Consider the following 14,509-nt stretch of genomic DNA (forward strand, 5'->3'; position numbering starts at 1 on the left):
CAAGAAACAACTGGATGAGATGCGCAAACCGGCTCCGCAGAATGAACTGGCCTCTAGTTTGTAGCCTTCCTGAGGTTTCACATTTATTACCGAGACGAGACAGACACAGCGCACCGCCTGTTACTAAGCAACATCAAGTTCCTGTCTCTGCCGGAAGTCGGCGCGGCCGCTGGGATTGCTTTTGCTTCTAATATGGCGGTGAATCTTGCAGAGCTGACATTACCTCAGCTGGAGGGTCTGAAGGGCCAGTTGGAGCAGGTGAGGACCGATTTAGGCTAGCTTTAGAGTGGGAGATGAAGAGACATCTCACGTTTGAACAGTACCCTCCAAAATGCGCAAGACGAAATAAAGGCCTAGCCAGCCCGTGAGCTAATCTGGGTTATAGACAGCACGGGGCTGGCGTGCTCTCTTAGCTGGGTGTGTTGAGCGTGTGTTTAATAGAAAAAAAATGAGTACTACCACCGTGAAGCTTTCGCTTTACAAACAGCAGCAGACTTTAAAATTATTTTCTTTCATAACGTATCCGGAATAACGTAATTAAATAAGTGATCGTGATCTATAAATACCCTCACATTGAAAACCGGTAGAGTGGCGTGGCTGTTTCCAAATCTTTTCTTTTAAATCGTATTAAGAGGTGTGCAATTCGCGGACGATTCGTTCTGATTCGTTTATTTGATTCACGAAGTCATTCAATTTAGAGAGACAAATCGAGCATCGAGCCAACTAAGGAAATGATGTCTCTATCTCGGATTTTAGTGAGTAAGGGAGGAACATCGAAACTCGGGTAGAATACAGTGAACATAAAGCAATAGCACATCGTGAAACATAAAATTACCCTCTTATTAATGAAGTGTATGAGGTTTGTGATAGTGCGCGAAGAATATACTTTGCTGCATATTTCAGATGGTTACATTAATTCGATTTAAAAAAATCAGCCTATAATAATAACATTAGATATACATACTAGGAGATACATAATTATACCAGTTTTATTTTTTTTGTTAATGTATATTTTAAAGTAATCCGAAATCAACAGTGACTCAAATAAGACTTTCAATTCAATTTTGGCTTAAAAATGTGATTATTAGATTAATTGCCCCTACCAGTATGTCTTTTCTTTAATGCAAGACAAAGCACACTGTTTGAATTGCTGGAGACAATGTCACATAACTTTTCCATTTGTCTTTTCAACATCATTCCTTCCCACTCAAGGATCATTGAAGCAGCCAATATTGACTGTTGTAGAATTTTTTTTTGAAAATTGGGAGTTTTAAGAAATATTTCAAATACTTAGCCGTATTTGGGAGGTGGGTAAGCCATCCTTTTGCGGAAAAGTTCAGGTCCAGACATAGAGCTCAGAGAACAAAAAACTTGAAATTGCATGCTGGGTGCAAAACGGTAAGCATTAAGTGGTTATAAGCTTATCAATGGAGCTGTAGATGGTTGATAGGAAGTTTTAAAATATCTAAATGATTAAATCGTATTTGTTGGTAATTCGGTCTTTTCTGAGAATTGTAAAGTGAAAAGGCAGCCCTTCAAAACAATCTAAAGTAAAACTCCCAGGACCACACGTTCTTCCTTGCTGAGCCCTCTCTTGTATTGTCCACTCAGAGTAAGTGCTCTCAGAGGTCTCGCAGGTGATTTGAGCACTGATGAGTCTGACTTTCAGAAAGGTACTGTTTGTCTTATACTTGTGTGATTGGGGCAGAGCGGTGGCTCTGCGGCTAAGGATCTGTGCCTGTGGCTGGAAGGTTGCCGGTTCAAATCCCGCGGCTGGCAGAGGAATCCTACTCCGTTGGGCCCCTGAGTAAGGCCCTTAACCCCAACTGCTCCAGGGGTGCTGTATAAATGGCTGGCCCTGTGCTCTGACCCCAAACTTCTCTCCCTGTCTGTGTGTCTCACAGAGAGCAAGCTTGGATAAGCAAAAAGACCAATTCCCAATACAAGAAATTGTATATGGCTAATAAAGTGATCTTATCTTATCTGAATACTACCTTTTTGAGGTGTCTACCAGACATTATTTCTCTCTTGTTCTTTGATGGGCTTTTCGGTCTGAGGTGAAAGGTTCCACTTTTGTGTAGCTTCTGTTTTTGGAGAATTTTGTTGTGTTTTTTTTTTTTACAAGACGGTTCTACAGCGCTCGGATGCGATCTCTTGAGCCTTTTTTTTTCCATTTGAACTGCACTGACGACTGGCTCTTGGCGATGTTTGCGACTCATGTTGTCTTGCTGTTTCATGCCGCAGAGCTCGCTGGATCGTTCTGAAACCTGCCGTGCTGGGTAACGGTTTTGTGGTCGTTTCGGACGATGAGCACGACGGCCGCAACCCGCAAGCGAAGCTCCATTTGGAGCCATTTCACTTCGGTCACGTGCAGCACGGCCAAGTGCGACATATGTCACAGCGAGCTGTCTTACAAAGGAGGGTCAACTACAAACCTGCTCCGCCACCTCAAAACAAAGCACCCCCTGGTGCAGCCGGGCGCAAACAGATCCCAGCTGAGGGAGGAAGCTGGAGCTTCGGTGCTTGCAGGGAGCAGCACCCGGAGCAGGGAAGACGAGCATCGGGCTTTGGTCCCCACCAGGAGCAGTGCAAGCCTGGAGCAAAGCAGCGCCAGCAGCTCTGCCGCGTCGCCCGCGAGGCAGGACCGTCTGAACGAAGCCCTTGCGAAAATGATAGTGATGGATTATCAACCATTTTCAGTTGTCCAAGACAAGGGCTTCAGAGCTTTTATTAATCAGCTCAATCCCTCTTACGTGCTGCCAAACAGAAAAGCTCTGACCAGGACGATCATTCCCCAGCTGTATGAAAGAACCCTTTCTGAAGTGCAGGAGAAGGTAAAGGGAGCATCAGCTGTGTGTTTAACCACAGACTGCTGGACATCGGTTACACACAATGGGCACAGCTACCTTTCAGTCACCAGCCATTTCATAAACCCCGACTTCCAGATGTCTTCATGCCTTCTTGACTGCTTTGGATTCGCCGACGGGCACACAGCTGCCAACCTGAAAGATGAGCTCCTTCGGATGGCTGCGGACTGGAATATACAAGACAAGGTTGTGGCAGTTGTCAGTGATGATGATGCTGCTAATATGACCGAAGCGATAAGGCTCACTGGGTGGAATCACTTGCCTTGCTTTGCCCACACCATAGATCTTGTGGTGAGAGAAGCACTGCAAGAAATCAGACCCACTGTAGATAAGGTTAAAGTAATAGTGGAATATGTACGCAGAAGTCCTGTAGCAGCTGAAAAACTTAGGTCTCTACAGAAGCAACTGGGCATGGAGGAGCTGAAACTGAAGCAGGAGGTTGCCAGACGATGGAATTCCACTTACCGCATGCTGACTAGGTTTCACAGGGCCAGAGATGCCGTTGTTTCGATGCTGGCACTGGTCGACGCCGCCCTGCCCACTCTGACTCCGGAAGAATGGGACACCGTGGCCGAGTCGTGCGGGATTCTGAAACCTTTCGACGAAGCGGTGGCTGAAATCAGTGCGGAAAAGACGGTGTCGGCTTCGAAAGTCATCATCTTGGCCAGGGGCCTGCAGAGGATTGCCGCCACGCGGCCGAGGAACGCGGGTCTTCCCGGCCCGGTGGCGCGGATGCTCAACGCCCTCCAGGCGGCGATGTCCCGCAGGTTCGACGACATCGAGCGGCAGCCGCAGCTGGCCGAGGCGTCCCTGCTGGACCCCCGGTTTAAAAGGCGGGCGTTCACAGACGAGCGAGCGGCGGAGGAGGCCGTGAGCAGCGTCGCGGCGGCCGCGGGGAAGGTGCACGTCGCCGCCGCAGCCGCGGCTGCCCCCGCCGCTGTGGAGGCGCCAGGAGAGAGCGACCGCGAGGCGCCGGCCGCCACGCGTTCGGCGCTGTTCTGGCGCGATTTCGACGACTGCGTGTCGCACCTCCTTTCGTCACAGACCCCGTCATCGGAGGCCGCGCTGGAGGTCAAGAGCTTTCTGGAGGAGCCTCTGCTTGCCCGGACGGCAGAGCCTTTGCAGTGGTGGGCCAGCCGCCGGCCGGTGTATCAGAGGCTCTCCCGGGTCACGGCCGCGAAGCTGTGCGTCGTGACCGCGTGCGCGCCCTGCAGGCGCAGCTGGTCCAAGACCGGGCAGGTGGCCGCAGAGAGGAGGAATCACTTTAGCCCTTCCAAAGTGCGTGAAATCGTGTTCTTGAATGCCAACCTGGACTGAGGGTACTGCCCGTGACGTGTGACTCTGCCACTGTACAGACAGACAGGCCGTTGCAGGAGGTAACTCAAGTGGGATGTTGCTGTTTCGTTGGTTTTCCACCATCACTCCCTTGTTCTCGTCTTGCCTTGCCTTTGAGATGTTCGTAAATAAAAATCAACATTTTCTGTGACGCTGTTGTTATATTACCCAGTCTACTTCCATGAGAGGTCTGTTATAACTCAGTATAATAAAATTTAATTTTTACTTATGTTTTGATGCTTTTTACCTTGCAGTAGACAATTGTGTGTGGGGCGACGAAGTCAAAGCACTTGTCAAACTATGAGGGATATTTTCTCTTGGATTTTCACAATCGTCTGATCTTGTTTCTCTTCCTGTGTTCCCTTTAGCCTAGTAAATGAGTGAGCCTTATAAAGTAGTTATTTTTCGGACTGGTATTCGGTGGCACTGTTCTTTTCAATGACTTGGGGAATCAGAGGAGCGAATCTTTTGAAGAGGTTCACTGAACTGAATCCAATGAATCGATCTGCTTAAAAGGAATCGCACTGCCTGGGTACTAATCATATTCATGTTAATCTTTCCCTTTTCAGAACCTATGCGAAGCATTTTAAAACAGTTTTAAAAGTGCAGCAGTGGGAAACATGTTTTGTGCCTGAAGTGTTTGACAGGGGTAAAGCTTCTGTGTTGCATTTCTATAGGGTCTTTATCACTGAGTGAAAGGTGAAGACATGGGAAGTGATTAGACTGGACTAATTTAGTTATCAGTTCACTTATGTCATAACAAGCTCATGTAGGTGAGTCTGTGACCACGTATGAGCCATAGTGAAATTGATGGGTGTAACCAAGGGGTACCTATCCTGGTCCTGGATTACAGTGATTCCTCAGGACCAGAACTGGACCGCCTCCCCCCGCCAGGACCACTACTGGACACCCTGCACACACACTGACCCCCCAGGACCAGGACTGGACACCCTGTAGACACACTGACCCCCCAGGACCAGGACTAGACAGCCTGCAGACACGCTGACCCCCTCAGAACCAGGACTAGACACCCTGCAGACACATTGACCCCCCCAGGACCAGGTCTGGACAGCCATGGCATGACCTGATTAAACAACCATCTTCCTTTGTATTGTGACTCAGGAGGTCGAGTTCCTGACCTCTTCCATTGGGCAGTTGAAGGTGGTCCAGACGAAGTATGTGGAGGCGAAGGACTGTCTAAATGTGCTTAATAAGGCCAATGAAGGTAAGCACCTGTCGAAGAAGAGGCAGACAGAGATACAAGCAAAAATGTGGCCAAGAAATTCCGTGACACTTTGCTCAGAGCCATGTTTTAATAGGATGTTGTTGTACATATTTCAATTAGTGTTTAGACCACCTTGTAGTAACTGTCTGCTTTGTACTGCTTCCTTGCAGCACTGGGGCCCCAGATTCCACTCCTAGTTGCCTATCTGTGTGGAGTTTGGATGTTCTCCTCATGTTCACATGTGTTCGTTCCCACGGTCCGAATACATACTGGTAGATTAACTGGCGTCTGGGAAAATTGACCCTAGTGTGCGTCTGCTCTATGATGCACAGGTGTCCCATTCAGGGTGTACACTGCCTTGCGCCTGTTGCTTATTGGGACAGGCTCCTGCTCACCCAATACCCCGAATTAGATGAAACAGTTAGAAAATGAATGGATTCAGCTATTGCCCCTTCAAAAGAGGGCCTCCTGTTAATTTGTTTTCATTTCCTCTCCCCAGGAAAGGAGCTGCTCGTCCCACTGACTAGTTCTGTATCCTTTTGTGGCTCTGTGGTGCCCTCTGCTGACTGTGGCTGGAGTTGCAGCGGTTGTATGAGAGTGTAGGGAGGAAATGAAACGCTGCCATGACTGCAGCAGAGCCTGACAGTCCTGGGGCTGCTGCCTCTACTGCAGTGTGGAGAATCGCTGCCACAGCATCAGTTTAGCTCCATCGATCAATCTGCTGTGAGAAAACGGGCGAAGAATCTACTCACCTGTAGTCCGAGGCACTAATACTAGAGACCCCCGACTGCACATGTGTTCTTACTGGACAGAGTAAAAACTATGTGTCGACCCCTGGAGGATTTTGTTTTTTGCAGGATGCAGACCGCCCCCTGACTGACTGCCAATTTTCGAACAGTGAAGTGTAATACGACATTCATTTGGCTGCTACAATCCAATACATGTAATGTCCCTTCTAGTCAAGTAGTAAGTAAATTAAACTGTGTTGCTGTGGCAACACCAGTTCCCGTGGGTGGGCCCGGAAAACCAGTCAGTTACAGCGCTCCTAACAGTGCCTAGCTTGGCCAGTCAGGGGCTCTTGAGACATTTCCAGCTGAATCATGGCTGCTGGTTTCCAGAAGCTTGTCTTTAGCTTTTCTTAACTTGTGCCCGCTCAGATGTACGTTCCTGGCACGCTGCATGATGTGGAACATGTTCTCGTGGATGTGGGGACAGGATATTACGTTGAGAAGGTGAGAGTAGCCCCAGAAACCGCCCACATGTACATGCCGTCCTCCCCACCCCCCGCTGCTTCCTGTGTCCTGTGAATTGCAGAACCGCACAGCATGGGGAAAGGCTGATGTCATATGTGCCTGGTTTGAACACAGGATGGGTTTCTGCTGATTGAAACCCGGCGTCTGTCTGTCGGTCATTTCAGAATGTGGGCAACACCAAGGAGTTCTTCAAGAGGAAGATTGATTTCCTCACCAAGCAGATCGAGAAGATCCAGCCAGCGCTGCAGGAGAAACACGCCATGAAACAGGGTAGGAGCCCAAACCCTCAAACTAATAGACACAAATCACCCTCTCGAAACCAAGATCCCCCTGCGCCCCTCTCTCTGCTCTTGCTGTTACTTTTATGTGTCGCCCCCAAGGTTGCAGGTTTTTAACTCTTCCTTAAGAGCCTGTGCTATTTCAGTCTATCTGTATACACCTCGCTCTCTCTAACTGCCACGCCCCTGTGCTTCTCTCTCTCTGGGAATGTAGTATGGGGTCCCGTGAATCATGATTAACGATAGGTGGGACAAGAGTCCAAAGCCTTCCTGATCGTTGAGTTCTGCACAAAGCACCTGCGGACAGTGGCTGAGGGAGCTGGACTACTCCTCTCAGTCTTCACAGAAGGGGTCCATCTTCAGCAAGCTGGTCTTCTGTCTATCTACCGTAAAGCTGCCAGGATAGAGCCCACTCAGCCAGCCAGTCTGGAGCTCTCACAACTGAGCACAGCTCTACAGCTCTCCCAGAAAGAAACTCCTGTCGGCAAATAATCGGGAGAAGCTTATCCCTAGAAAATAAGTCTAGCTCCTATTGGAACACAGAAATTAAAATCCACAAAAGCCGTGTCCCAGTATGCACACTTGTGGTCTTCTGCCCTTCAAGTGTGTTTCCCCTCAGGCCTGCAGGGATCTGAGGTTTCTAATTTTAGGGTGTCCCATTTCTCCCGAGCACCCCCAGTTCACCCTTATTTTAAGTATGCATCGGAGCAGAGTTCGCTGAAAGGAATTACCCCCAGTTCCTCGCAGAGTGGTGATGTTTCATGTTCTAACCTATTAAAGTGGAGTGAAGTTCTCATGGAGAATAAAATATTCAAGTGTTGGTAAAATGTAACTTTTTTACTGTTTTAAAACTCATAATAGTTTATGTAAAAACAAATGAAGGGTAGACTAAAGCTAATATTTCGTCACCCCATTTCGGCAGATGAATATCTGTTTACCTATGGTGTATTTTGTACACAGAAAGACAGTATTTATAGTACAAAGCTCTGAGGTTTACCTTGTTTAGTTTACTTGGTCCACTTTGAATCAGTCCTGTTCAACATGAATGAAAGCATTGCATTCCCCGTACTGTCATTTTTGTTCTGGGACAGACAAGATAAAATGTATTTAGTGGTAAAGTTTTGAATAAACAGAGCGGTGTTGTCCTTAGTGTTCTTCGCCCGCTTTGAGTTGCGCTTGCTCGGCATGAATGAACACGATGTGTCACTACTTTTGTGCAGGGAGAAACAGGATGCCATTCAATTTCATCAAACTGCGAGTGGAAAGCGAAACATTCTTTAAAAAAATTCTCTGGCGACGTGCACTTAGCCACTGGAAAAGAAGCAGCAACAAGAGAAAGCATTTTGACAGTCAGCCGTGTGACCAGCGAGTGACATCTTGCAAGGGTGTCCTATTACCCTTTCTATAATGGTGCCCCTCGAATCTTTGCTGCACTACGTCACAGAACTGCGGACTTAAACGAAGGGCTTAGGACTTAGTGCGGCATCTGGACAGAACTTGAATGACATTGGCCATTGAAAAGAGATTTTACCCTAACAGAATATTTTCTCAGGGGTCGGAGGATTTGAAGTGCATACCCATCTTTTCTCTCTGACTCGCCCTCTATCCCTCTGACTGATTCACATTCTCCTTCTCTCTCCTTCCTCCTCCAGCTGTGATCGAGGTGATGAGCGTGAAGATCCAGCAGCTCCAGACCCTCCAGGCCTCGCAGTCCGGCACCACCAAGGCCTGAGCAGACTGGGGGTGTTGGTGTGAGGGTGCAGGGGCGGGGCGAGGAGGAGAAGGGGGGGAGGGGAGGAAGTCATGAGGGCAAAGCGGAGCCTGAGCTATGGGGGGTAAGAATGATATCCAGCGAGGGAAGGGGGGGAGCTTGATTTGGGTACCCCACCTTTGTCCCAGAACACGGCGGGGATGGGAGAGAGGGGAGGGCCAGGCCCAACGCCTGTGATAACACTGGAAGATGCCAACGCAGCATTGGTCCCTGAAGATCTCGAACCTCGAGCCGCGATGCAGGATGTGGGCTGGGCATCTGGACGCTCTCCTGCACAGTGGCCATCAAGAGCGACAAGTGGTGGGATTTCTGCTTCAGAAAGATAACCAGCTGTCAGACCATTCACTCTTGCGTTCCTTCTTAATGAGTGAATGTTTTACATCTGTCAACAATTGTTATGAGGTTCTCCTGGTTTCAGATGTTGTTGTTTTAGTTTGGGTATATTTTCTTACAGGTCCCCAACAGAGAGGCGCAGTTTTATACTGTTTGCCTTTGTGAAGTCAAGCTAACTTTAAATTAATTGCTTTCTTGTCTGTGGATTTATGTAAAGCAAGTTTTTTTTTATTGTCTTCTATGCTGCTGCCCCTTGAAACAATAAAGAAGGCTCTGATAATACCTTTGCAATATTATTTTATCTCATCCATCCATTTTCTAACCACTTCCAGTTCAGGGTCATTGGGGAGCAGAGGCCTGTCTTGGCAAGCAAATGGTGCAAGGCAGGACACGCTCTGGAAGAGACACCAGTCCATCTGAGGGCACACACAGACACACACACCAGGGCCAGTTTCCCACAAGCCTAACAGTATGTCTTTGGACTGTGGGAAGAAACCCATGCAAACATTGGGATACATGTAAACTCCTCACAGATAGCACTCCAGGTCCAGAATTGAACCCAAAGCCTAGCACTGCAAGGCAGTAATGCTAACCACTGCACCATCGTGCTGCCCTTGTTCTATCTCATTCTTCTCTTATTGTCTATCCAACTTAAATCCATCTCAACAGCCAAAGCCTGGAAAGATGCTGTTATGGGATCTTAATGACGCAATTAAGAACACAGAGTGACACGAGCATGCAGGTCTTCATTCCCTTGTGTGTCTATTTTCTGAGGATAAAGAACAATCCTTTTATTAAATTATTACTTTTCTATCTTGCAGCTAATACTGAAATAAAGCCTCAATGAGCTCTGTGTCTATGGGAATGTTTTCTCCCATGATTCCGTAACTGCACTTGTGCTAGATTTTATTCCACATCCTCTCCAGTGGGATGACACAGGTGTTTGAATGGGCCAGCTAACCTTGTGCATGTACATGTTCCAGTAAGACCGTGCTGGCATGTTGTATTTATCCTGGGGCTCCCCAGTCCCTGGCCTGATACCCCACTCTCTGCTGGGTTTCATTCCAGTCAGGCTCTCAGTTGTTTAATACTTCTTTCACTGAGAGATTGACTTCTGCTTCTACAGAGCACTTTTTAAAGTTCTTTTCAACTCTAGGTAAAATTAAAAGCTCTGGCAGTTACTGAGTTGAGAACATGTCTAGTAAATTGCTCATCCAGTCCTGTGATAAGTGAAGACCTTAAAACAAGCAGAAGGTGGGGTCAGCAGGACCTGGATTATGGAGTCCTGCTCTTAATGTCCATCTAATGATTTCCTGAAATCCCTTCGTGTTTGAGTAAATATGTGGAATCACTGGTTCAGTGTTTAGGCATTTTCTAAGATGTTTGATTTCCAATTCTTGGCGCAACACCTGGAACAGTTTAGATTTGTGGCTGGGGCTCTGGATAAACTGTGAGGTTATGGGTTTGAGTCCTCTCTCTGGATACCACTATTTTACCCTTCATCAAGCCCCGATCCTGGGAGATCACTGTCTCCTCTGGCCGAGTGCTTAATTTCAGTTTTCTATTTAAAATTTGCTTTCAGCTCTTAATAATTTGGAGCGGTATCTGTAAGTGGTATTGGTCCTGTACCTCTTCAGGTGGCTGGACTGGAACCATCTGGACCTCTGCTGGCTAAGGGTGTGTGAGCTGCAGGAGCCTTCTTTGGGTGTAAGAAAGATAGGGCAGTCAGCAAAGATAATATAGCATGAGAAAACAAAAGCCAGGAGAGAGGAGGAAGTGGGAAGTTGTATCTTGTAGTTGTATTACTTTTCCGTGGGAAGGTGGAGCAATGATTAGCATTGTTGCCTCACACAGCTGGGGCCCTGGGTTCAATCCTCAGTTTGTATGTTCTCTCAGGTTTCCTCTGGATGGTGGAAATGGCTGGTAGTCAGTCATGACTTACATGAACTGTTGAATCTCTAGATTTCATGAAAATAACAGCATGACTCTCAAGGTTGTCATGTTTCCCCACAGTGAATGCCTAGACAAAAAATATTTACAACACCTTTCTTCCCTCGTGTCTTGCGGGTAGGGGCTCCCCTCATACTTTTATCCCTGAGGACAGGGGGGTTGTGGGAATGTGAGCCCAGAATCACAACTAAAAAATTGGCCTATTTGTATGATACTCAGCTGGCAGCCTTGCTGTACATATTTAGATAAAGCGTAGTGACTCCCTGGCTTGAGCAGTGTTTGGGAAAGTGCTGGGGAAAGTAATCCAGCCCTCATTTTCTAGCCATGTCATCCAGTTTAGGGTCGGGGGGGGGGAGCCGGAGCCTATACCAGCAAGCAATGGTTGCAAGGCAGGGTATACCCTGGACAGGACGCCACACAGACACACCAGGGCCAGTTTTCCCAGAAGCCAATTAGCCTACTAGCATGTCTTTGGACTGTGGGAGGAAACCAGAGCACCTGGAGTTCTCTTTAAATCACCAACTTCTCAATAACAAGAACATTCTTCAACTTGTCCAATTAATCGATTAATAAGTTAAATTTAATAATTAAGGACTTGGGTGGCAGGGCAACCAGACCCTCCAGTCCTCTGGGACTGCAACTATGCTCTCCTGGTTTAAGGATTATATAACAGTAGTTTTGTTTAAAGTATTTTATCATTAATTTTTACTGCAACTTTCACTTTCCTATTTTATTGTGAAGGCCAGGAAAAAGTGGTCAGTTTTGGAATTAAATTTGATGTGAGCGTAACAGTGATGTTCAGTCCTGGTTCTAGAGGGCTGTAGTCCATGAGGTTTAATGAGAAACGTACAGCTTACTCAATGAGTAAAAACCTGGAAACAGGCTTGATACAGACTAGTTAAGGGAACAAATTATTAAAATCCAGTCATTAAGAGTCAGGGAAGAAAAAAACCCGGGAGAAATGGCGGACCTGCAGAAGAAGAAGCGAAAATCAGTGATCTTATGTTTGGCTTATGTCAGCGCTCCTCTGTTGCCATGCGCTGTTGCTATGCGGAAAGGAGTTGAGATGGTTGCTATGCGGCGCAATGAATGTTGCGCCGTTGCTAGGAGCTGCGATGGGGAAGGGAAAGGGAGGGAAGAGAGGGTGAGAGGTCGCGCTGCTTGCCGGGACGTTGGCGGTGTGCTGTCAGACAGTGGCGCTCCGGAGAGGTGCGTGTCCCCAGTGCCCGCTTCGGTTGTCCGGCTAGGAATGCGCTCTCCGGCTCGCTGATCGCTAGTAAATAAAAAAGATACTCATCGCAAAGCTACAGATTATCGTAAAAGCATCTTAGCTGGTTGCGGTATCTATTTTGTCTTATTTTTTTAATCGTAAAGCGAAAGGGGTTGTACAAAACGCATCGCTGATCTAGAAAGAGAAAGCGCTTGTTGCTTTTTCATCACCCGGTGAGAGGTGAGGAGGAGGAGGAGAGAGGGGGGAGAAGGAGAGAGAGCGGCGGGGTTAGCGGAGCGCCAGGAGCGGCCCATGAGTTCGGAGCAGGGCGGAGACCCGCAGAAGCAGCAGGAGGCCGAGCCGGGACCGGAGACCCGCCGAGGGGAGAGCGAGAGCAGACCCGAGGCCGGCGGAGACGGAGGCGGCATGGTGAGTTTGGGGCCTGTGGCTGGCTGACTTAGCACAACCTCCACCGCCCCCCCCCCTCCTCCTCCTCCTCCATGCCACAGCGCCGTAAAACCCGGTGTGATCCGCGATTTTTCAGAACCGCAGTTTCTAAAGATAGAAGCCAATTAACTGTGTTAGTAGCAAATACTGTTTTTCTAGTTCGGTTTTTCCCTTATCCGGCAGAGCGAGGCTTTATTTCCATTGTCCTTGTTCTTGATGTCTTTGACTTATGTTCGGCAATGAATTCCGGTCTTTTGAATGATGTGCTGCAGTTGCGTGTAGATCTGATCCGAGATAGGGCATGATGGTGTCGTTTATTTACAATCATCGATCAGACAGGAGAATTTATAGATGTGTTGCGTATATTTATATAAAAAAAAGCCCCAGTCGAAGGGGCTTCTGCAATATTTAACCCCCTGCGCATGTGAATGGATGACACCGGCAGTGTCGAGTGACAGCATGCTTGCTAGCCGACTAGCTTCCCAACTATTTTAGGTATTTACTTTAAGGATATTGCTGCTCTGACAAACTCTCGTTATTTTCCTCGTGGTTTGCAGTGAACATACTATCCTTTTGGTGTTGTTTTCAGTTCTTAGGTTTTAAAAATAAAGCTTCTCGTCCGTCCCGGCGGTGTCCATATGGCGCCGCAGGCGGGGCCTAGCTGGCTCGGAGGACGCCTCGGCCCATCTTAGCCCTCGCACACGCCGCATTCGTCCGCCTCGCTCCCAATGAGACAACATAGGAAAACACCCTCCCGCGCTGCCCACACGCGTGAAACGGAGGCCAAAATGCCTGCATGTGAAGACCTGAGGGGACTCAAACGGTCGTTTTGTCGAATTTTGCTTCTGTTAACTCGAGCGAAGGAGCCATATGTGTGCGGGGACGGCGTGATTGCAGACCGGGGCAGGGGGAGGAGGAGTGGAGTGGGGGGGGTGATAAAATTAGTTCCTCTGGCAGCGTTGCCGGGCTGTCTGAGTCGCTCAGGAGTGTGCCGATAAAAGCGACAGGGCAGCTGTGGCACAGCTCGTGAGAGGGACAGTTCTGGCATTAGATAAGCCACCTCCCCATTCATTAGGGTCAAACACGTCTAAGGACTAACCTGACCTGCGTCAGGCCTGCCCCTTGCCTAGGCCTCTGTCTGTAGGTCAAAATAATCAGGCTGTGCTTTTTAAAGGGGAAGTTCTCTTTTCTTAAACGACTGTAATTTACCGAAATTTACAAACATGCATGAGGTATTTGAATTATTACTGAATACTGACAGCATTTCCGTAGGTGGAATCCTCCATTTAAAGAAATAACGTGCTGACTGAACAGTCCTGTTTGCCAGCTGTGAAGTGACTCAGTGCCAGGGAACCCGTGGAAGGATGGGCCTGTAGAGCAGGTTTAGGTGTGAGTGGTGATCACTGGGGCGGTTGATGGTAAAAGGCTCCTACAGCAGGCAGACTGTCACTAGCACAAGGGTCTCAGACTCCGTTCCTGCTGTGCTTCGTCTCCTGGTTTTTGTTCCAACCTGACTAGTCAATTCAACAATTAAATAATTATTTTCCAAATGAGATAGAAGTTTTCTTAAGGGCTCTTACATTCGATTACTCTCGCTCGTCTTCCGTCTACTGTCCCTCCTCTCATCTGTAGTGGTTTAAAATGACCAGGTGCAGTTTGACTAAACCATCGAGTCTGGTCAGCGATATTGTGTTCCATGCAGTAATATTCCCGTCTGCTGCTGTACTTTGCCAGTGCAGCAGGTTGTATAGCTCATCGTTAATTGATCAGTCTGTAAAGACAAGGAACAGTTAGTATTGTTATCCGTTCAATGGGCGATTTGTTCAATGAAGTATTGAAG

At 47.9% G+C, this 14,509-nt stretch overlaps 2 protein-coding genes across 6 annotated transcripts in view; both read left to right on the forward strand.

Annotated features, from left to right (window-relative positions):
* The first annotated feature begins 109 nt into the window (after positions 1 to 109).
* On the forward strand, positions 110 to 9,344 carry pfdn5 (prefoldin 5). 2 transcript variants are annotated; one of them, XM_088633475.1, is made up of 6 exons: positions 110 to 258; positions 5,325 to 5,427; positions 5,927 to 5,958; positions 6,585 to 6,659; positions 6,845 to 6,950; positions 8,611 to 9,344. In XM_088633475.1, exons 1-6 carry the CDS (start codon positions 193 to 195, stop codon positions 8,688 to 8,690), a joined length of 462 nt encoding a protein of 153 aa, XP_088489601.1. In that variant the 5' UTR covers positions 110 to 192; the 3' UTR covers positions 8,691 to 9,344. The 2 variants fall into 2 exon arrangements, with proteins under 2 accessions (XP_088489601.1, XP_088489600.1); XM_088633474.1 differs by lacking the exons at positions 5,325 to 5,427; positions 5,927 to 5,958; positions 6,585 to 6,659; positions 6,845 to 6,950; positions 8,611 to 9,344 and adding an exon at positions 2,245 to 4,431 and having other exon boundaries at positions 151 to 258.
* Positions 9,345 to 12,172: 2,828 nt separating this feature from the next.
* larp4ab (La ribonucleoprotein 4Ab) overlaps positions 12,173 to 14,509 on the forward strand; it is a 32,404-nt gene continuing 30,067 nt past the window's right edge. For 2 of the 4 annotated variants that reach the window (XM_088633478.1, XM_088633481.1), the window contains exon 1: positions 12,175 to 12,651. In XM_088633478.1, coding sequence (XP_088489604.1) covers positions 12,535 to 12,651 — 117 coding nt within the window. In that variant the 5' untranslated portion in view covers positions 12,175 to 12,534. Of the gene's footprint in view, positions 12,652 to 14,509 lie in introns of all 4 variants that reach the window. The other 2 variants (XM_088633476.1, XM_088633477.1) reach the window with 2 other exon arrangements.

Source organism: Lepisosteus platostomus, chromosome 1, assembly GCF_059453375.1.
Source record: "Lepisosteus platostomus isolate fLepPlt1 chromosome 1, fLepPlt1.hap1, whole genome shotgun sequence".
Classification (NCBI taxonomy): Eukaryota; Metazoa; Chordata; class Actinopteri; order Semionotiformes; family Lepisosteidae; genus Lepisosteus; species Lepisosteus platostomus.